Here is a 24,963-nt window from a genome sequence, read left to right on the forward strand (position 1 = left end):
ACATACTTTCTTTCACCAGTTGTGAACACTTTTTCGATATTATTTCACAAATTTTGTACTATGGAGGCTGTCAACAAATGTAATTCCCTTCAATGAAAGATAGGAAAAACAATTAATAATTTTGACACGTTTTTTTGTAATTACCATTTGCAAAATAGAAATCAAAGTTAAATATTATTTCAGATATCATAATAAGATTGCTGCAAGTAAAATATAAATATTTTAATGTTTCGTGTTTTTATGAGGTTTTTATATAATTATATGTATTATTATTAATCATTAATATATATAAAACACATATTGATAATTCAAAGATATCTTTATGGTAATAATTAACTTACAAAGAAAAACAGGGTTATTTACTCGAAAGCAAAACATATGCCATTCATAATCCCCCCAATTTTTCCCAGGTTCGCTCAAATTTGTTGGCCAGATCCGCGGCTCCTAGAACTGCGTTCTGTTCGTCGCCAAGAGCTGAAAGTCATTGTGGCGAACACTGGAACTAAGCAAGGTGCATGCGTACTACAACTTTGAACCAATTTTGAAACCTGTTCATCACGACTGTTGCCAATTCGTTTTTGCACTAGAGGCCAATTCGTTTTTGTTCAAAAACATGAGCATATGGCCACAAGCATTCAAATGAAAAAGATTTAGCTAATATTGGTGGATTCATGAGTACGAAAGATGTTTGAAAAATTCATGATCAATTCAAACAGCAAATGGAAGTTTCGTCGGACGACTGACTGGTTTCGAAATAGGAAATTTCCGTATAAAGAGCAGGTCATTACAGGACTTTTACGAAGGAACTCAGAACTGAAACAAGGAACTAAAGTTCATTATGATGCAACAAACTCCTTGAACGATCTGATGTTCGCTGATGATAACGCTAAATTCGTTTATGCGGATAAGGCTTCTGCCATTATTCATAATATGATGGAGAAAATACCAAAATATTGACTAGTGACTTAGAGCAAGTGCGGGACCAGTAATACGCGCGCTTTTACATCTCTAAGAAGGTGTGCGTAGAAAAAAGAAAATATCATAATTCAAGACCAAAATCCGCCTCTTTCAGACGCTTATTTTGCAAATATTTCTGTTTTGTTTCCGACATCTCTAAGCTTAAAATCTTCCAAATGCAAGGCTTAAGACAAATTCCACATGTTTCTTTCCTATGTCATATTAGAAACGAAGTCATTCGTTTAAGATGCGACAATTAGTGTACAGTTGATGAAAAAATACAAAGACGCAGATTACAATGGTTTAGGCGAATTCCTCACGGACTTCTCTAGTGAATTGACCTGATTTTGGGTAGAAGACACAAGTTCAGAAAGACATGGATCAACATCATAAAAAGCTATGTGAAAAATAAGAGACTGTCACATTGTCTGAAGTCAAAATAGCTGCGGTCGATCTGTAACTGTATAGAGATTTAGTGAACAAAAGGCATGTCGTGCGACACCTATAACAACATTTTGGTTGAAAGACTCTTTCCCCAAACGTCAGGTATGAATTGATGATGATGGTGAAAATTAGTGTTGGGAACTATCGACTGTTTAGTAATTGACTATTCTTTACTATCGAAAGTTTCAGTCGCTATGTTTGGTTCGACTAATTTTACAACTTTTTGCCAGTGACTGTTTCAGTCGCTATTTTCGGTCTGACTGATTTTGTTACTATTTATTATGGACTGTTTCGGTCGTGTTCTTTTAGTTACTATTTTTGGTTCTACTAGTTTCATTCGACTGATTTTTAACGTTCTGGCTCTGTCCTAGCCGCGACCTTGACAAAAATGTACCCAATTTATGCTTACATTAATTTATATGTAATATATATATATATATATATATATATATATATATATATATATATATATATATATTTTTTTTTTTTGTTAACATTTTTCTTATAAATAATAATATATTGTATATTAATGTAGCAGCATTTTGGAACGATATTTTCCATTGGTAAATTGTTAATGTAATAGGGTAAAAAGATTAAAATTCTATGGCAATAATAGGTTATATTTCGATTATACTCTCGATTTTTGTTCAATAACAAAAAAGTATTTACTTTATTTAAAAAAGCTTTAGTAGTTATTGTGCGATAATTTTTCAATTATGTCATGGATTCGTTTTTTTATGATTAGGTATATGTTTAATTTTTATTTAGTATTTATGGTTATTGTACATCTTTAGTTTTTAGGTTTTGTTTAAGTAGTACTGTATTGCCTATATTTATTATAGTATTTTATTTAAAAATAGCTATTAAAATATTAAAATACGATAAAACATTTGTGGGGTATTATTCCATTCCATAGAAAAATTCCATTCCTTTTTATAGATCTACAGAATATTCAAATAAAAAAGTTATTAATAATAGTAATAATAGTAATAGTAATTACTATTTTCAGTCGCTAGTTTTTTACTATCGACTGTTTCGACTGTTTTCAGTCGATAGTTCCCAACGCTAGTGCAAAGTGTATTTTATCACTCTGATCTCACCCACCATCAATGTGTTCCAGCGTTACTTCATATAAACAAAATTGTATTACTGTGCACGTGAAATTTTACAATAATGGATTTATTAAAACAAATAACAAAACATTTAAAAAGATCTGTAATAGTTTTCAACAATATATATTATTTACTTACCTTGCATTACTAGCGCGCAGATACTCATAAAATGTCTTATCTGTTTTAATAACATTTAATGGAACTATTTCCAAGATATCGTTTTCTGGAGAATCGCGATAATTCCATAGTTTTTCTGCGATTGTAGCCAGATATCTTCTGATGCCCTTGGTTCGAGCATCATTTCTTAAATCGTTACAAATTAAGTACCTTTCGGAGGTTGAGACTCGAGATGTCACTGGCTTCAATATGCTGACTAGAAATTTGAAAAATATGAATATAAAATAATTTGTATAACATAATGTAACATATTTTGTATTAAGAAAATATATTTCATTATATTACATTTCGAATTTCAATTACAATAGTATATAATTAGTGAATATTCAGGTATTGCATGTATTTTGATCAACGATATCTATTGATGATAATGCCTATGATATCATCAACTCGACCTAACTGTTTTTATATCATTAAGTTGTTTGGTATCTACAGAGAATTATAAAGTGCTCAAAATTATTTTCGACATTCATAACTTCTGTAGCTCATCAAATACTTTTAGAAACTAATAGTGATGATGCTGCGTCACATCCCAATTCAATCAATTAGTTTTAAAATATTTAAAATTGGTGATTTTAATGTGTGTAGTGTCAAACAACGGTTAAAAAAATTTGAGGTTAATGAATTGCAAGACTTATTAGACGAAAACCCAGTTGAAACTCTCAAATAACTTTAAACCAGTTTAACCGGATGATTATATTTGTTGGAAAAGATCTAAAAGGAGACAATGGCTACTAACACATGAATTGACAACGAAAATGTATTAAATGTATGAAAAAATTTATGTTGCAGTTTCATTCCTTGCCAGACAAAAGGAGTAGAGTTTTCTGTAACATATAATGACTGGCAATTAAAGGTACTACATTTCCAAGCAGGGGGTCCAAGTCATGGGTTAATTCCAAAGTCATCCACATTGATCAACGGAATTATTCATTCAATCATAAAATTTTGCTTTGCACCCTTTACACCTTTTTTGATGATTTTGTGAACATATAATATGTTGCTAAAACCGAAAACAATATTACTGCAGATCTCTTCCCATGTCACTTGAACATAGTAAACCACATATTGTTGCAAAAAGATCTGCAATGGTTAGTAATAAACGTAAAATTCTCTTGGCGCTTTCTTATCTTGCTGAAGACAACACTGAAGAGCGAAAATAGCTGGAAATGTTTGGATCGCCATCGAACCAATATTGCGCTCTCGATACGATATCGCCTTTTTAACAGAAAGACAGGAAAAATTTGCAAAAAATGACAGAAAATATTTTTGATTCACTAATATTTTTTGGAAGGAATTTGCACAAGAACTGAAAACTCTGGTTGAAAAATTCTGTTTATTTCAATGTTAAATGATACATGTGGTCGATGGGAGAATTGACAGGATATTAGGTTAGGTAGAGGAAGTACGGTAGCGCTGTGGAAGTGGTACTATTACAAGGGGTCGTGGCGGCCGCCACAATATAGTACCAATTTTTCTCAAAAAGGCTTTTTAAAATGAAAAAATTATCAAAATACATGCGGATACCTAATAAATGGTAAAGGATGCTACTTAATAATAATTGTTCTTAGTCAAAAAAGAAGTTTTTCTAGCTTCTTCTTTTATATACAATAATGAAATTGAAACCTACCTCGCTCAAAACATAAATAGATAAGATACAGTAGCCCGGCACTGAATGGTGTAAAAACTTCAAATAATTTCGTAACAAAAGTTCCATGAGGTCTCAAAACTTCCAATGCAAGGTAGCATTGACACAAATGAAGATTTTTCAACATAATTTCTTCTGGGCAATAGCTGGAGTAATTCTCATCTTCTATGTGTGACTAATAACAAATATAAAAGTATTTAATAAATAGTTTCAAGACCATGTTTGATTATTATTAGCATTGGGAACTTAGTTTGTTTAGTAATTGGTTACTTTTTATTATCGACTATCATCGCTATTTTTGGTGAAACTGTTTTTACTACTTTTTATTAGTGACTGTTCGACTATTGTTCGGTTGTGAGTCGACTGTTTTCAGTTACTACTTTCGATCCGATTGATTTTATTACTATTTACTAGTGTTGGGAACAATCGACTGAAATCGACTATCCACTGTTTAGTAATTGACTACTTTTTACTATCGACTATTTCAGTCGCTATTTTTGGTTCGACTGTTTTTACTAGTAACTGTTTTCAGTCGACTGTTTTCAGTCACTATTTTCGGTCCGACTGATTTTATTACTATTTACTATCGACTGTTTCAGTCGTTTACTTTTAGTTACTATTTTCGGTTCTACTAGTTCATTCGACTGATTTTTAACGTTCTGGCCTTCCGTCCTAGCCTCAACCTTGAAAGTAATGCGCCGAATTTATGCTTATATAGATTTATATGTAATATATGTGATTTTATGTTTTTTTTGTAGTTTGCTTGTGAATAACTATATATTGTAAATTATTATAGCAGCATTTTGGAACGCTAGTTTTCGAGGGCAAAAAAATTAAATTGTAAATGATAAATAGTAAGATACTTTTGACTGGCATAATAGGTAATACTTTGGACTGGTATAAGAGGTAATACTTTTTTGTAAAGAGGTGAATAAAGTATATTAAATTTTTGTAATAAATACAATTTCTGATAGGAAAACTCTACTTTAATATTCAACAATTTATTTTGTTGGTTATTAAGAACAGCACCACAGTTTTTATTTGTTAACGAATGGACGATCTTAACAGGATGTGTTCAACTTTTAAAGCCCATTGAAATAATGACCACCGAGTTATCTGGTGAAAGATATCCCAACGATGTCTTTAATTATACGGTCAATAAGAGGAGTGCAACATTCCATCAAATCCAGGATTTTAACAAGTGAATGGGGAAAAAATGACAAAATTGTCTATTAGATGTCATCAATAAAAGACTGGCAATTTTATAAATGAATACGATATGCGGTAAATCCATATTTTTAGATCCTAGATTTAAAAAAGCAGGATTTGGTATTGCAAATAATGCTGAGGCGATACAAAAAGTTATAACAAAAGAGGTATCTTCCATTCTAACTTCAAAAAATATAGATATAGTTCTACAACTCGAAATTCAAGACAAAACTACTGACCAAGAATGTATTGACATCTGAAGATATTTTGATTAAAAAAATGGCTAGAATGAAAGAAGTAATTACTCCAAGTACTGCAGCAACTTTACAGATTTAACAGTATTTAGAAATTCCATTTATTGGACGTTTAGAAAATCCATTGGATTTTTGGCAAATCCATAAAATGAAACTACCTGAATTATATCAGTTAAACGTAAAATACTCCTCTATATCCGCAACATCTGACCCTTGGGATTGGGTTTTTTCAAAATCTGGGCAAATAATTAACGATCGAAGAAATCGCCTCACTGGAGAAAAGTTGAACATGATAATATACACAGTAATTTAAAAATATTTCCGTTCAAAAATACATAAAACTTTTATTTAAAAAGGGTCTGGTAGTTATTGTACGATCATTTTTAGATTCATCATGGATTAGATTTTTCAATGATTAGGTATATGTTTACATTTTATATAGTAGTTATGGTCATTGAAAATCTTTAGTTTTTAGGTTTTATTTAAGTTGTATTGTACTATTTATATTTATTATGCTATGTTATTTAAAAATAGCAATAATACATTAATATATTAAAACAGGATTAAACGTTTGTGCTGTTATTATTCCATTTATTTTTACACATCCACAGAACATTCAGTAAAAAAGCAATCCTACTTCCTTTAAAATTATATTATTTATTACATGATAAATAGAAATTAGTATTTTTTTTCCTTTTCTTTTTTAAAGTTATCAGGTTAATGAATATATATACATCTCTGTCTCGGTTATACTACCATTGGAGAATATAAAGACATTTAAAGTTAACTGCTCCAAGCATTAATCTCCGTCCTTTCCTGTCTCACATTTTGAATAGACAAGAATTCGTACATCTTCACCTGACATCACGAATGGAAAAAAATAGTCGAACCGTGCTTTTGACTGAAAATAGTAATTACTATTTTCAGTCGCTATTTTTTTAACTATCGACTGTTTCGACTGTTTTGCGACTATCGACTGTTTCGACTGTTTCCAGTCGATAGTTCCCAACGCTACTATTTACTATAAACTGTTTCAGTCGTGTGCTTTTAGTTACTATTTTCGGTTCTACTAGTTTCATTGAACTGATTGTTAACATTCCGGCTGTCATCCTAGTCACGACCTTCACTTATCTTAGGCTTATATAGATTTATATGTAATATATATAGTTTTATGAGATTGTTGGTACTTTGCTTGTCAATAACAATATATGGTATAATAATATAGCACCATTTTGGAACGAACTTCTCAGTGGAATGATGCATTCAGCTAAACGTTTTATGGTTTGAGAATATTTTTAAAGAGAATCCTCAACTTCTACTATCTGCAATCCCTGATTTAAAAGATCTGTATTTGGTATTACAAATAATACTGAGGCAATGCAATAAATTATCACAGAAGAGATATATCCCATTCTAACTTCAAAAAATACTAATACAGTAGTACAACTCGAAATTGAAGACACAAATACTGACGAAGAATGTATTTCATCTGAAAGCATTTAGATAAAAACTAGCTAGAATGGAAGAAATAATTACACCAGATGCTACAACAATTTCGCAAATTAAGCAGTATTTGGAAGTGTCAGTTATTGGGCATTTAGGAAATCCATTAGATTTTTGCTCAAAAATGGTATTACTTGATTTGTATCAGTTATAATTAAAATTATCTACTATACCTGCAACAGTTTTTGCAAAATCTGGGAAAATTATTAACAATCGAAGATACCTCATCACGGGAGAAAAGTTGAAGATGTATATTATATTTTTGAATAGTGAAAGAATTTCCGTTCAATAATAAATGAAACATTTATTTTATTTAAAAAAGCTCTAGTAGTTATTGTGTGATCATTTTTACTTATGTCATGGATTAGGTTTTTTCTGTGATTAGGTAAATGTTTAATTTTTATTTCTTATTTATTTTAATAAATACTATTTTTAATATTTACTCGTTTTTAATTTTTAGGTTTTGTTTAAGTTCTATTGTATTATCTATATTTGTTATAGTATATTATTTAAAAATAACAATTAACATTTTATTAGAATACGATAAAATACTTGTGGGGTTATTATTCCATTCCTTTTTACAGATCGGCAGAACGTTCAAATATAAACGTAATTCTAGTATGTTATTTAAAAATAACAATTAACATATTAAAATATGATAAAATATTTGTGGGGTTATAATACCATTCCTTTTTACAGTTTCACAGAACATTCAATTATAAATGTAATTTTACTTGCTTTAAAATGAAATTATACATTGCATGTTAATAGTATTCGGTAATAATTTATTCCTATTCTTTTGTAAAGTTAGTAAGAGAAATCGCTAGTTTTTTTTTGGCTATCGACTGTTTCGACTGTTCTGCTTCAAATTTCATTAAACCTAATATGACAATCAGACTTACAAGAGGTATTAAATGATTATAGAATTTCTAATGCAAGGTAGCATTGACACAAATACAGATTTTTCAACATAATTTCCTCTGAGCAATGGCTGGAGTAATTGTTATCTTCTAGTTATCTTCTAATCTCTTTTGAACTAGAGGTGGAGTCAGCGTTATTTCCCCTATGCGACTAACCACAAAATCAATAAATATTTAATAAGCAACTTAAAGATTTCCACGTTAATTTTGCATTGCGGCGAAATAATAAAAACTTAATTATATCACTCAATGGATGTCCGATTCCTCAAGTAGAATCAGCCTTGGATAGTACCTTGGAATCTATCTTGACGGTAGATTAAATTGGAAACAACAAACAACAGGTAGATTAAATTGGAAGCATCACGTTAGACAAAAAGCAAAACCCATTATAACTAAAATAAAACAACTATACTTTTTAGTCGGAAGATACTCTCAACTTGATCTAAAATCAAAGAGGTTGATCTATAATACAATTATAAAGCCAATTTGGACCTATGGGGTGCAAATATGGGGTTGCACTAAAAATTCAAATCAACCAGTCATACAACGCTGTCAAAACAACGTTCTTCAATTGATTACCAATGCCTATCGCTACGTAACCAACGAAGCAATACAACTGCTGGACAGCGCGCAGAATGTCAGGAAATTGAAGCGAACCAAACCATACGAACTTATATAAAGTGAATACCTTTAGTGTAAACTATAGCTATAAGTTATTATAATTTTATAATTTACGAATACATATTGATGTATTTTCCCGCAATCGTCTTGCCTGTGAATGAATCCAAGTACAAATGAAAAGTAGTAATAAATTAATTTTATAATTAAGATTGCACTAATCGCATAAAAAAACTTTCTAGGTCCTTTGGATTAGCCCGTTTTATACCTAGTTCTTATTTTAATTTTTGATGCGCCTTGCTCCAAACTTTCCTATCATTGTTCTATGTCTTGTCCTTTTCTTATTTCCATCAAATCATATTTTGTCTAATCTAACCATCTCGATCATAATCTTCCTTGCTGGCTATATTAGTAATATATTTTTAGTTACTTCCCATTAAGTGTTTCAACTACTCTGTTCTCTACTGATTTATTTTTTCTAATAAATCTACTTCTGTTTCCTTCTCCAATTCATAGACAATTTTATTCACATTAACTGGTTTCCTTTCTTCCATATTACAAATAGTACACTGTACGTTTCTTCATGACATAGATCGTACGCCCATAGAAAAAGAGAAATTCGACTGACCTTGGGGAAATGTTTTGCTTAGTTCAATTCAAAGGTAGAGCGGCGATCGCAACATGTTAATGGTTACTTTAAATTGCTCGAAGCATCACTAAAAATCTGGTTGGTCGGCCAAATTGTGCGAAGGCATCATTTTTAAGTTTTCTGTTTTAAGTGGTTTCGTATTAAAGTTATGAAATCTTCATTTAGCGTTGTGCATCTTTTTATTAAGTGATTAATATAAAAATTGATTATAATGCATCCGTGTAGTAAAAAATGTAGTGTACCTGGCTGAAACTCTGTTATCAAAATTAGACAATATTCAAAAAATGGGTTGATCATGTAAATAAAAATAAATTATCTGGATTAACCACAATACAAATATATCAACGCCATCGTGTGTAACACAGACCTTTTAGTGAGGAATTTAGAATTAACTTTCCTCAACGAACAGATCTTAGGGTAAATGCTTATCAAACATTGTTTTTATCAGCTACATATACAATTAATTATCTATCTACTGTATGCTTGTTACACGTATATATTGCTGGTTTATAAAAAGTCAACCTATAACAACAATCAGAGTGTTTGTTAAAGAAACTTCCCGAAAAGGTAATATTTTTGATACATAATGTGTATAGTTAATACTAAAAAGCCTTTTTTAGAATGTAGAAGCTATACCAGCTTTATAAAGAAGTTTAGTTTCTCTCGTCGAGCATATTTGTCACAAGAAGCTAGGGATATTTTCAATTTGTGTCAATTGGCCAATCCATAATGATTTTCAAGACTAAATTTTAAATGTTATTGTCAGTGGTTCATTATATTTTTGGGTTAAACAAATGAATGTAACTATTTATACGGAAGGACTTAAAGTTTGTCTTCAGTATAGCAAAAGTAGAAGATAGAATTCTAATAGATCCCACAAAATTGATGGCGCTAAACAAATACGAACAAGCGAGAAGGCGTTATAGAAGAATATATTAATTATTTATTATTAAGTATTAAGGTCTTAATTTTTTTTTTCATTTACACTTATACACTCATATTTCTTCATTTTTACCTTTTGTTTATATATATATTTTAAATTTATATGTATGTATTCTTATAAAAAAAATAGATTTAAATCGAGTACTATTGGTCAGTAATGGAGGACCAATCAAAACAAAGTATATTCCTTACAGGTTTATACACAACCGTTTTAAACTAACCAACGAAATGTCACGTTGTCAGCACCACCACTGATTGGACTAAGCGAACATTGCCCCAGAGCTTACCATTGGAGTTGCACTTCCCTGCGAACGCCTTCGTGCAAACCTTGTGACCGGATTAGGTAAACAATATTCATCTATGTTAAGTAAACATCGATGTTTAAATGGAAAACATCGATTTGTTGACTTCGATATCATCGACGTATCGATGTTATAAGAATAAAATATCGAAACGTCAATTATTCGTAATTCAACTGAAATTTGTGAGATTTTACGACCAATAGAATTAACTACTCGTGGGGTCTGCGGTGAAAAATGTGTAACATGTAGTAAAGTTATACTGACTTATACACTTACCAGATTACTTAATATAAAAGTAGCAAGCTTCCAATCAAAACAGACCATCCGAAAGAATTTTAAATATTTAATGACTGACGGAGAATTGTACAACACAAGTGGAAGAAGACCAAGCTGTGGATACAATGTGGAGCAAAAGTGCCACCACCATTTTGATTGCCTATAACTTTGTTCAAAGAAAAGATAAGTAAATTTGGTTTTCATGAAAAGTATGTTTGGCTAATAATAATTTGGTATGATAAATCGCCACTTCGCGAAATTAGTCTTCGTGGAAAAACGTCATTCAATAATTGAATTTTTGAACGAGCTGTGTGTGCTGTGGCCCAATCTTGCTGAAACCCCATGCCCTCTAGTTCTTGCGCATCCATTTCAGGCACAAGAAAATCACACCTTGTTATGAATACCACGCCATACAGTTATTTTTAGTGGATGTGATGATGTTTTATGAATTAATTGAGGATTCTGTGTTGACGTGGCCACTGAAAAGGAAAAGTGCTTCATCGCTCATTAACAATTTAGACGAAAAATCTCTCAATTTAACCAGGCGGCCTTAGGCCCCACCTGTTATATGGAAAGACGTAGAATAACGAAAAGAATAAAATTTTGTTTGGTCAACGTGATACGAATATGCCTATGGAATTACAACAACCCTAATTTGAAGAAAATAGCTCTTACGCATTTGTGTTGCACAGCGACATCCATGGCTTCAGAAAGGCTTTATCCTAAAACTGGCCAATTTCTGTAGTAACAAGAGAACAGTCTAAAGGGAAAGCACCTGTCGAGAACTTAATTTTTTTAGAGAACGTGCCCAAACAATACTGGGAATTTTTTTCTTTAACTTGTAGTAATTTCAATAACAATAAACACATTTCATAAATATAATAGACAGTTTTATTTTTTACCGAAAACATCGATGTTTTTATACATATAGATGTATTTCAATCGATGTTTTATAATATCGATCATTCCTAGACTGGGTACCTCGTCTCTCAGCAAATCTACCTGGATATATGACGCCTCCCTGTAAGGTTTAGGACTATAATTTTCTTATTTATATTTGGTTATATATAACTGTTGGTTTCGACAGCTTAGCGACCGTGGTTGGTGGAAAGAAGACCTTGCTTGACCGAAGACTGGTGGTTTCACCAGGAAAATCTTTCAATTTGCTCATCTCCGGCGGAAGAGACGGTCTTCTTCGACGTTCCGTAGATATCGCTCAAAGAAAACTAAACTACAGATTCAATTAAACTTCGCTATTAAATGTTTAAAATTCTGCAGGTTGCCTAACTACAGAAAACCCAAGCCGTTATATACCACGTTCAACAGGCCACCCGTTTGGTCGCAAACAGAGCATGGCGGCATAGAAGCTTGGAGCAGATTTTCTGGACCTAATCAGAGCTTTTGGCAAGGTTTGGGGCGACGGCTTAATTGCAAAATGCAGTCTACCAGAAGACCTAACCGCTCTCATCAAATATTTCCTTTCGGGCAGATCATTTCAGGTGGAGATCCAAAAACACTCTCCAGTCAACAAGCCATTAACGCTGTCGTTTCCCAAGGCTCTCCCTTAGCCTTATCCAGATCTGCCGAGAACAGAACACGATAACGTCACATTCTACGCTGACGACAAGACCAAGAACAGTTTGTTTCACTAACTGTTCTTCCAATGGGTCCTTGTGCCTAATAACAGCTACCCGGTAGACGGGTGTCATATAATGAAGTAGCACTAATGATCTACAGTGATCAGCTGTAAGCGATTTTGATTTAATGTATTTTAAAGATCATAGTCAGTCCCATATAACCCGGCCCAGGTCGTTACCCCTGGGCGAGTCTCCATGACCTGATATACTTCGCGTATTTCACCGTCAGGTTTTAGGCCAGAACAAACAAAACGTTATATAACATTGAGAGAGGGAGTGAAGAAAATTCAAATCTCATGACAATAAAAGACCACTACTTACTGTGGGGTTATCGCATATAAACAAGAAATAACCAAAGACAATGAGTGTCAAGACATATACTAATATATATAACTTACCCCATCTGACAGCATCAAATGTACCCCTAAATGATCAGTTTCGTTGCGAACCTTATCAACAAAATCGCGTATGTTTTCTGGGTTGCGTATATCACCATCTTCATTTTTCCCATATAACTTTTGAAAGGTTGCGAAGTTCGTACAACTTGATTTCTCAACTATGTTAATACAAGAGTAATAGATTATACATAATATAGTAGTTAAACTTAAATAGGTGAAACCCAGGAAATGTTTTGCGTGGTCTCATCAATACAGGCAATGAGAATGAATTGCCTCTTGAATTGCCCTAAAAAGGCATTCGATTGGCTCATTTCTATAACGCGATTGTTTGTTTCAGTTTGTTTATGACGCCATTTTTGTACAGTATACAATAAAAATCATCGTGGCCTGAAGATTCAGCTGTTTTTCAGCTATTTGCTTTATGGATGTATTTTATTTTAGAAAAATAATATATTTAAGGAGACTTGAAATGGCGATGTACCGCATTGTTTTGATAAAACGTTGGGTATTTATTTGTTTAACTATTAAAGCGTTTGATACGGCATTTTTAAAGTTATATTGTGATGTTCCCTTTTACGCCTTTTAGCTTAACATTTCAGCGTTTTAACAGGATTACAAATATGGAGAGTCAAAGGTAGATTTAGTATCCGTTGTTATAAATAGGATAAATTAATTAAATGACTTCATTTTGCAGTGAAAGTAAATTAATATGTCAAGTTTGTAATATGACGTACTTAGTAGCAAAAGAGATAAAGAATTCACCATGAGCTTGCTGCACAACTAAAGCCGATAACAAGAAGCCTGCCTTCTCTGTGTCTCCAATTTAATGATTTTGGTATCCATACACACTGAATTTCGGCAGCATCTTTGTCGGATCCATAATATAGATGTTAAACAATCTAATCTATATTTTAAGAATTTGTGAGGCTTTGAAAGTTGGAAGCAACGACAAAAGAAAAAACATATTCGTTAAAGAATCTCTTAGAAAACAAGAAGTCAAGAAGCTTATATACCACTGTATAACAAGTTATCATCAAGGTAATATTTTCCATAAAACTATTGATATGATTATTATTTTACGAATCAATTTTAGATAGAGTACGATAAGTCAAGAAGGGTTACAGGCAAAAAATTAATTTGAGTCTGTCTATATCATAATATATTCAAAAGTTTGTTCATCAAAGAAGAGAAAAGCACACCTAAGCAGAAATGAAAGAAAATAGTTAATAGGTATTTTGAAATAAAACTCAAAATATTAACATCATTGAGTTTTTAGGTACTTGAGTCCTTGATTTCATTAATTATGGTGATGTTTTTTAGACGGTAAGCTCTTTTTCCATTAATATATTAACCTTGTCTTTTTTGGAAATTTTCTGTTGCAACTTTTGTTATATTGTAACACTATGCCGATATCAGAAGTTTGGTTATAGATAAGACACAGCCCTTCTCATGACGTCCCAATCAATACTGAGATTATTCAAATATTTGTAACAAGGGGACGCACGCGCCAGCGCAGTATTGTCCATCTAGCGGACCACGATGATTTTTAATATTTCCTATTTGCTTCACATAGAGTACGTACATTGTACATTTGTAACTTGTTTATAATCACTATTATTTGATAATAATGTATATTCAGTCTCAAAAGTCATGTGTATCCAATGTATGTGCGGAAATAATAAAAACCAAAACGTCGGTAGGATTTCTTTGGGTCCACGCATGGAGTTCTTCAACTAATACTAAATTTAATTGGTTAGTAAAGTCAAGAGTTATTCACATAATGTGTCTGAAATTATCAACCAATGAAATACCTTCTTAAAATATTAATAATAAAATATTTTTTAATTTATAAACATATAAAATGTTTTTTATAACTCCAGGATATCACCAGGCTACGATTTAATAAGAGGAGAATTACTGCAAAAACTAATAAGAAAGGGAATTATAAAACTCACCAACTTGATCAATACAGCATTTAGATTAAAACATGTCCGAGATATTTGGAAGATAGCGGAAATTATAATAATCCCAAACCCTGGGAAGTCACCAAATGAAATAAGAGCCTATAGACCTATATCACTGCTGCCAGTAATATCTAAGGTTTTTGAAAAATCCTGTTGAAAAGAATAAAACAGATCATAGAGAGAAAAAACCTAATACCAACACACCAGTTTGGGTTTACTAACAAGCACTCTATAATTGACCAGGTTCATAGAAAAATAGATGTTATTGAAAAAGCCTACGAAAGTAATAAAGGATGCGCAGTTATATTCTTAGATGTAGCACAAGCCTTCGATAAGGTTTGGCACGAAGCCCTTATTCATCAATTACAGAAAATGCTACCAAAACAACACATGGAACTATTAAAATCATACATTACAACCAGAATGTTTAGAGTCAAACAAGAAAAAGCTTACTCTACAATAAAAAAAGCTAAAGCAGGTGTACCACAAGGAAGTGTACTGGGACCAATGCTTTATCTACTCTACCCTTGTGATATACCACAAATGGAAAATATTACGATGGCTACATTTACTGATGATACTGCGATTATAGCTGTCGGAGACAATAGTGAAGAAGCCTCACGAAAATTACAACAGACCAGTGACAATATAAACAAGTGGGCACAAGCTTGGAAAATAAGAATTAATGAAAGTAAATCTGTATATGTGCAGTTCACCTATAAACAGACCGTACAAGCACCAACAACGCTAAATATCTCGGAACGAATCTCGATACAAAAGTTCGCTGGAAGGAATATATAAATAAGAAAAGAAAAGAACTGGAATTGAAATATAGAAAAATGTACTGGCTAATTGCAAGATAATCACAATTATCAGTACAGAATAAATTGCTATTATATAAGCAAATACTGAAACCTATATGGACAAACGGAGTCATTATTCCAATTATGGGGATGTTCTGCAAAGAGTAACATAAATAAAATACTTTGTAAATATATACTTTGTATATACTGTGTATAAATAAATAAACTTTTTCAGAACAAAATCCTGAGAGGTATTGTGGGTGCATCTCTAATACTATAGGACTGATTACCTACATCGAGACCTTCAGATACCCACAGTCAATCAAGAAATTAAGAGATATGTTATAATCTCAATTAAGTCTCATTACAGAATTCTATTTTAATACATTTTTATGGGAATCTATATTTGGGTATTATTTCAAATTTAATTGGTCAGTAAAGTCAAGAGTTATTCATATGATGTATCTGAAATTTTCAACCAATGAAATGCCTTCTTGATAAAATATTTTTTACAGGTGACCGTAATGGTGATTTAAATTAACCAATCAAATGCGGAGAAATGGCGTTTTCAGTGCCTTCCTGCTAAGACCAAGCAAAACCATTCTGAAATTATATGTATTAAGTAAACACTTTATAGTCTATTCAAAGTTTTTTTGCAATTACAGTAAGCCGCAATTTGTAAATTCGTTTTAGAATCAGAGAATATTTTCCTTCTCATTTTATTCAAGTTAAAAAGAGACACAATGGTGCCTGATAAGTTCGAACGTGTAACGAAAATGTATGAAAAATTTTACAAAACAATAGTGATAAGAGGTTATAAACCGGTAAACGTTATTTTAAAGCTTTATTGCTTATAATGATAAATTTAAAATCGCTGCTTATTATTACTGATGATTATTATCTGATTGAAAATTCCGTCTCTAATCAGTTACTTTGAACAGGAACGAGATAATGGGGGCTCCATCTTGCCAGTGAAATTCGTTAGAGAGGTAAGCATGTTTACTCTTAAATATTAATTTGCTGCGATTTTTATTGAAAATATTTTTAGCGTGTTGCAACTGCACTGAATATTAGTATAGATACGGTCACTGAAATATCTCAACAAATGAAAAATATAATTTTGAATTAACCGAAAAACCCCGTCTTCATGCGAAGAGGGTGACGAATCAATATTAAACAAAACAGTGACTAGTTTTTCAATACAAACATAATTTAATACAATTATTTCAAAGGAAATAGTCTGAAAAGTATCGAAGAGGTCTAATGGAACTTCCGGTTATTGTTTTTAAAAGATTTAGATCACTCGTGGATATTTCAGAATGGGGCCAATATACCAATGATTGCTATGAGTGGCAAGATGATAATAAAAATAGTGTTATGACAACAGTAGTTGATGGAAAAAAATAAATGTTGGAATAATAATTGATTAGGTTCTATAGTCATAACATTTATTAATAATTCATTGCAGATATATTGTACTTCATGATAGAAACAGGAATGGTTAATAACCCCTTCGGTTTGGATGAACACGATAAGACACATTGAAGAAGAAATTGACAAATGATAGAATTGTAGGATTTCTAGGTGAAGGATTTCTCAATACTAGGGAAATATGAGAAAACAGAAAAGGCACCATAGACAATTTCGATATTTGTCAGGAGATATGTACTAATCTCAATTAAGTCTCATTGCAGAATTTTTATTTTAATATATTTTTATGGGGAACTATATTTGGGTATTATTTCAAATTTAATTGGTTAGTAATGTCAAGAGTTATTCACATGATGTGTCTGAAATTATCAACCAATGAAATACCTTCTTGATAAAATATTTTTTAATTTATAAACATATAAATGTTTTTTATAACCCCAGGAAATCATCAGGCTACGATTTAATAAGAGGAGAATTACTGCAAAAACTAACAAGAAAGTATATCATACGACTTAACTGCTTTAATTATCCATTCCACAATTTTCGAAATAACATTGTAAAAATAATAATAACTTGCCTCAATACATTTTTGCGTTGAACAAGTAGGTAAAATATTAACAGACTTTCAGCTGTGCTGCTTTGCTTTCAGTATGAGCGAACAATAAGATAGAAATTTTAATACATCTTATTTGAATTGATAGCAAGCAATTTTTATATCCACATTTAATTATTTTTTATTTATATACATTATATATATTCTTATGTTTTAGCTTTTTGATATTATATAATATTTTTATTTGTACAGCATTTTATGTTAATAAATGGTTTTGAAAAATTACATTTTATTTTGGTTTTATTTAAAATTTAATTGGTCAGTAGAATGTGACGTCAGAGGTTAGTCACGTGATAGGTATAAAATCGTCGACCAATGAAATGCTCCCCTTACAAAATATTTTCATTACAGGTGCCTGTAATGGTATTTTATACTAACCAATGAAATTCAGCCAAATGACGTTCTCAGCGCCTTTCTGCTGAGACCATGCAAAACAATTCTGAAATTATTTGTATTAAGTTAACACTCTATATATGACAAGAACTAAACGTAAAAGGTAAATATGCTCTCTAATGGTAGCGCGTTCATAATAATATAACATTCAACATAATAAACAAAGTTCTGATAGGAAGAAAATACGTATGATATTGAAATTCAACTCGTTAGTTATGGTTCGAAGGTTGTGGTAAGAATATTTCATAAAAATCTTATGTTTGTTTGTAGGACTTTCTATATAGTAGTCTATAGATTCCTGAATTTAAAATGAAATGAATGAAACATTTACAATTCTGTAACGACTACGAAATAATCCAAAATCATCAAAAGATATATTCAGTCTCAAAATAAAAGAATTTATATGTAAAAATATCACTATGAGATAGACATAATGAAACCATAAATTAAGAATATTACCTTTATTTATTCGCGCACAATGTATAAATGGAATCATCAGGCAATTCATCAGATAATGATAAAGATAAGAATTATATAAACAGATGTCAATTTCCGTTTAATGCATGGTGTATGCATGGTATTTGTTAACTGTGTTTTAATTATTTCAAAAACAATGGCTAAATAGTATAAAAAAATAAAAGGTAACCCGTATAAGATGATAATGAGATTAATAGGTGATTATTTTTACATGTTGATGTGTTGAACGTTAAATTTTAAAATAGTCACATTGTTCTATGAATTAAATAAAATAGTATTAGTAAAATTAGTATTAATATGACATTATTGTATCTGTTCAATTGCTATTTCAATAGTATTTGCACAACTTTCATATATGACCCGAACAAAAATACATCGAAAAATAATGTTCCAACTTATTCGGTCTTATTAAGCAAACTTAATTTAGTATGTTGTTAATATAAACATCTTTTTGCTCACCAGTTATGAAATACTTCTTCCATAATATTTGCCAAATTTTGTACTACGAAGGGTATCAATAAATGTAATTCCCTTCAATGAAATATAAGCTTATTACCATTTACAAAATTAAAATCAAACTTGAATATTATTTCAGATTTCATAACAAAGTTCTTGCAAGTAAAATATTAATTTTTTAATTTTTCATGTTTTTATGAGGTTTTTGTATAATTATATGTATTTTTATTAATTATTAATGATTATATATTAATTATATTTTATTATATTAAATAAAAATTAAAAATATATTTATGATTCAGAAACATCTTTAAAGTAATAATTTGTTGGCCCGATTTGCAGCTCCTGGAACGACATTCTCTTCGTCGTTGAGCGCTGAAAGTCATGCGGCGAACACTGGAACTAAACAAGGTGCATGTGCACTACGACTTTGAACCAATTTTGAAACTTGTTCGGCACAAATGTTCGCCGAATTCAGTTCTGCTCATGCGCATTTTTAAATTTCTCTGGAAATTCGCCCCGAATGCTCAAGTCTGTAACCACCATTAGAGAGCAGACTGTCTTTTTTAATTACGGTAAAATAAGAAGTAAAAAAACGAATTCCGATTATAAAACAACTATTATATTTTTATAAGCTGCATATGGCAGTATATTCGTAGAGTAATAGAGATCTAACTCAATAGAGGACTCTGGCGCAAAGTTCCGCTTTGCCCAAGATCCAGAGGGAGCAATAATTGGCAGTTCAAGTAATGATTGGTCAATTTAAATCTCCATTTATTATACCTGTAAGAGAAATATTTTACTGTGAAGATATTTGATTATTTGATTAATGTTTGGCACGTCGAATAGCCTTGACGTCGTGTTTAATTGACCAATGAAATTTAAATAAAAAACATTTTTTATCTGAAATAAATTAATTAAATAAAATATAAATAAAAATATAATATGTAAAAATAAATAAATATAAATGTAATCTATAACCCTATATAAATATATGCCGGCTTGGTGACGCAGTGGTAAAGGCGATGGGGCAGTCCTCATACTGTTGTGATAGTCGCGGGTTCGAATCCTGCTGGGGCATGGTCGTAAATTTTTGTTTGTGATTGTTTAAAAATTTGTGAATTTTCTAGGCAAGAGAGTAAAAACCGACAAGAAAAATGATCCCAATATCCCAATATGTAAATATATAATGTAAATTTATCTATAAAATATAAATATAATATAAAAATAAATATATCTATAAAATATAAATATAATATAAAAATAAATATATCTATAAAATATAAATATTATATACATATATATAAAATCATAAACAAAAAACTTTGGTACATTGCAATTCAAAATTATCTCCTCCGCCTTTTTCCTTTTTCATATTTGTTTAGTGCCATCAATTTAATAGGATATATTAAGTTCTCTCTTTTTGTTTTCTTATACTGAAAGCAAATTTTTAGTCTTCCCCTGTTAAAATTCTGTTCACCTGTTTTACTCAAAATTATATAGCGCACCTTGTTAATAATTTTAATATTTTATCTGAAAGATCATTATGGAACATTTGACGAAAATCTTGTTATATTATCGACGTGGCAAGTCGCTGAATAAAATAAAAGAGATAGCTTAAAGACCTACTGACAGAATTTTAATTTCATCCCCGGTTAGTATAGAATGTAAATATTTAAAGGCCTTATATTCACATTTATCTAAAGGCCAATGAGATGAAAAAAATTAACTTATGTTGGGCGCTTCAAATGATTTCTAAAATATACTAGCCAAGGATGTATTCTCGAATCCATGAGCTAGATTCAAAATAAACCATCTTGATTAAGTAGCCTCAAGCCAATATATTTATTTGGATAATTACACTTTTTTCTTTCTTTAATAAAATGAACCCCTCAAGGTAGTTATTAAATTGATGACACTTTAACAAATTTATTCTTACTTGGGCAATAAATTTTACACCAAAATTTGATTAATCCTCCTATATAATATATATATATATATATATATATATATATATATATATATATATATCAAATATTTATTTTTTTAATTTTAGAAAATAATTCCCTTCCAAAAAAAATGCGATGTAAATGGCTATAAATAATATAAATCAAATATATATATATATATATATATATATATATATAGATATTTATATATATATATATATATATATATATATATATATATATATATAGATATTTATATATATATATATATATATATATATATATATATATATATATATATATAGATATTTATATATATATATATATATATATATATATATATATATATATATAGATATTTATATAATATTTATATATATATATATATATATATATATATATATATATATAGATATTTATATAATATTTATATATATATATATATATATATATATATATATATATATATATATATTTATATAATATTTATATATATATATATATATATATATATATATATATATATATATATATATATATATATTTATATATATTTATATATATTTATATATATTTATATATATTTATATATATTTATATATATTTATATATATTTATATATATTTATATATATTTATATATATTTATATATATTTATATATATTTATATATATTTATATATATTTATATATAAGTTTATAGGCATAAACTTACCTCAACTTACAACAACTTAAATTTTCTTTAATACGTAATCCAATCGGTTTGGGATTTTTAATATTATCAACCATTTTTTAATGACACCTAAATACTTCTTCAAACGAAAAGGATTCTGCATTTCTTTATTATTTGTGCATCTGGGTACACAACACTTCTTAGACCGATAATTCACTTTACCGATAATTTACGACCGATATTGATAAACTAATAATTTAATCCCTAAACGCATTATTCCTTATGTCAGTCATACTGAAAATGGCCTTAAAAATAAGTAAATAAAAACGTTCCATAGAAACGAAATGGGCCAACCGATGCCGTCGGGGCTTATAGCGTAGCGATTAAAGCAAGCAAAGTTAAAAGTAGCGACATATAGATGTTGGACGTCGCGAAACATTTCACCAAAATGTCCTATGAAGTTAAACCTCTAATTCTCTATGAGTATATTTGACGTCATCTATGACGTGTATTGGCTGTTTTATTGGAAGGGATATAATTAAAAACTTTTGTAATCTCTAATTATTATAACTAATAATTTGAAGAATTTTGTGGATATTTTCGAAAACAATGCCGATCAGCATCAACTCGAATTTTACAGGCTGCAGACATCGTTCTGTCTCTTTTTAACTAGGGTAAATTGAGAAGGAAAAATCTGATCAGAAATACTCAAGAGGGTTGTATACAACACTCGTCACGTTTTAAACTAGACATTCACAGATTTCTTAGTATCTTGATAACACATACTCACCCCAATTCAACAAATTATCGTTAAAATAAACGAATTTTCAAGTAAATTAAAAAGTTTTGATATTTACGTGTGAAATCATTAGGTCCTTTAAGAGTAATTCCAAACCCCTTGTAATCCCATCCACGTTTCCACGACAAATATTCACTGAACGCACCAGGTCCAGCACAAACGTCTGCGAAATAAATAGGCAGACTAAAATCCCCCTAAAAATAAATTTTTCAGGTGTTATTAAAATTTTAAGTATCCACGTTACCTGTTTCTCCATATTCGTTAGCATAAAATCCATAGCTGCGTCTATATTAGCCAATTTCGTGGCTTCTTTGTTAATAAACGTAAAAGACTTCACAACTTCAAATGGTAATAACTTTACCTTTGCCTCATGCCACACAGTTTCCGATTTAGAAGTTTCTATTAAATTCTAAAATTATAATATGGGAATATATTAAAAAAGCATTAGATAGACATTTTATAAGAATATATAAGGCATGGATACTGCCACAGTTGCAGAATATGTTTGAAATATGCAAAATATATAGATACTGCTAGATGAAATATATAAAATAACAAGATAAGAATCCAGACACACAAGATACATTTAGAGCACATTTGTAGGATTATTTTAAAACCCAGGGCGTAAAATAAAAATTATATCTAATAAAACAATATCAAATAATCTAACAACTCAAATAAATTAAAGCAGAGATTAAAATAAAAATTATAACAATTCTTTACTCAATAAATGGCAAAATAAATAAAAATGGTATGGAAAGTATCGAGTCGCTACAATCCTTAAAGGGAATTATGGTGAATAAAAAAAAATTACCAAAAAAATGTGTTTTACTATGGTAGGCCGGGGACTTTTCAATTGACCTGTTATACAAGCGAAGCAGGGCAATATCTCATGCCCCAGAAAGTTGTTTTATTACACTGTCAGTAGGCCTTTGAGCTAGCTATATCTGTTATTTTATCCCGCTGTATTTCCACGTCGATAATATAACATATTTGTTGTCACATATATTTAAAAAAATGTAAGTTTAAAACTTTTTATTTGCATACCACAGAATGATCTTCAAGACTGAATATAAAAAATAATAAGATGCACCATATACTTTTGGATAAAACAAGTAAATAAAGTTTTAACAGAGAAAGGCTGAAAGTTTGCTTTTAGAGTAAGAAAACCAAAAGACAACTCTAATAAATCTTATTAAAATGAATGGCACTAAACAAATATCGACAAGGGAAAAGACAACAGATAATTTTGGTTTGTTCCAAAGTTCACTAAAGTTTGTTTATGCTGTTATATAATTCTTTTTGCAGATTATAATTATTTCAATCATTGAATTTTATTTAATAAATTTATTTTATAAATAAAATTGTATTTTATTTAAATTTTATTAGTCAATTAAACTTGACATTTGGCCTGTCTATATTGGAGATTTAAATTGATCAATCAAATTACATGAATGGTCGATTATAACACCATCTGGATATTGGGCAAAGCAAAACTTTTCTCCAGAGAGCCATATTGAGTTTTCTCCCTATTACTATATAACTATATTTAGTATATAAAAAATCATATATAACCGAAGTAAATTGAAATGTCATTCATTTTATTTAAGAGTGCCTGCGCTCAATCTTATATTACAAGAGAAATAATGCTCATTGGCAAAGAGATAAATTTTGTCCTACTTTATCTATCAGAAAGAAATATAAGAGGACACCAAAGAGTTATAAAATATGGAACAAATGGAATCTATTAAACCGGGTGACGAGTCCAAAGGAATTGGAATAAAATAAGAAGCAAATGAAAATTAATTGAAATTTAAAGGAATGGAAGAAAATTTATGAAACTAACCTTCTTTTCAGTGAGTTGAAGAAAAAGGTTCATATCGCAAAATTCTGTGTGATTTACAATTGTTGTTTTCGGTCCTTCAATGAACTTACATTCCTCCAACGAGAAAGTAACAGAATTGCTTTTGTATAACCAATTAACTTTTTCGTAAATTAGTTCTTTATATTCATTGTAAAGATGTACCCTATCGTTAGGGTCATTGCTTAAACCACCTGTGTGATGAACATTAGTTCTAAACTATAACATAAAAAATGTACAAAACTTACTTGCCATCGATCTTTATATTTTTATTCTACACTGGTTGAATCTAATATTATTAATTAGTCAGTATATAATATATGTAATATTTAATTATGATAAGATAAAATTATAAGATACGATACGAACACATATAATTTTCAAAGAAACTAGGATATGTAAATTCTACAACTATATAACTATAACTATTTTTCGTACAATATAAAATATCTGTACCCTAAAATAACACACTCTACCATTGACAGGTCTATCAGGACTC

General features: G+C 30.0%; 1 protein-coding gene across 1 annotated transcript in view; it reads right to left on the reverse strand.

Moving 5' to 3' along the window:
• LOC143198076 (cap-specific mRNA (nucleoside-2'-O-)-methyltransferase 1) overlaps positions 1-24,963 on the reverse strand; it is a 36,993-nt gene extending 12,030 nt beyond the window's left edge. Inside the window, exons 1-7 of the mRNA XM_076407032.1 lie at positions 24,713-24,963; positions 24,450-24,658; positions 22,848-23,012; positions 22,662-22,797; positions 13,047-13,204; positions 4,321-4,513; positions 2,652-2,886 (exon numbers count right to left, since the gene is read on the reverse strand). Of these exons, the coding sequence (XP_076263147.1) occupies positions 2,652-2,886; positions 4,321-4,513; positions 13,047-13,204; positions 22,662-22,797; positions 22,848-23,012; positions 24,450-24,658; positions 24,713-24,719 (1,103 nt within the window). The 5' untranslated portion in view covers positions 24,720-24,963. The remainder of the gene's footprint in view (positions 1-2,651; positions 2,887-4,320; positions 4,514-13,046; positions 13,205-22,661; positions 22,798-22,847; positions 23,013-24,449; positions 24,659-24,712) is intronic.

The sequence above is a fragment of the Rhynchophorus ferrugineus genome, unplaced genomic scaffold (assembly GCF_030347505.1).
Source record: "Rhynchophorus ferrugineus isolate W39M unplaced genomic scaffold, kcgeb_rfMv2 rfM6, whole genome shotgun sequence".
In the NCBI taxonomy this organism is placed as follows: domain Eukaryota; kingdom Metazoa; phylum Arthropoda; class Insecta; order Coleoptera; family Curculionidae; genus Rhynchophorus; species Rhynchophorus ferrugineus.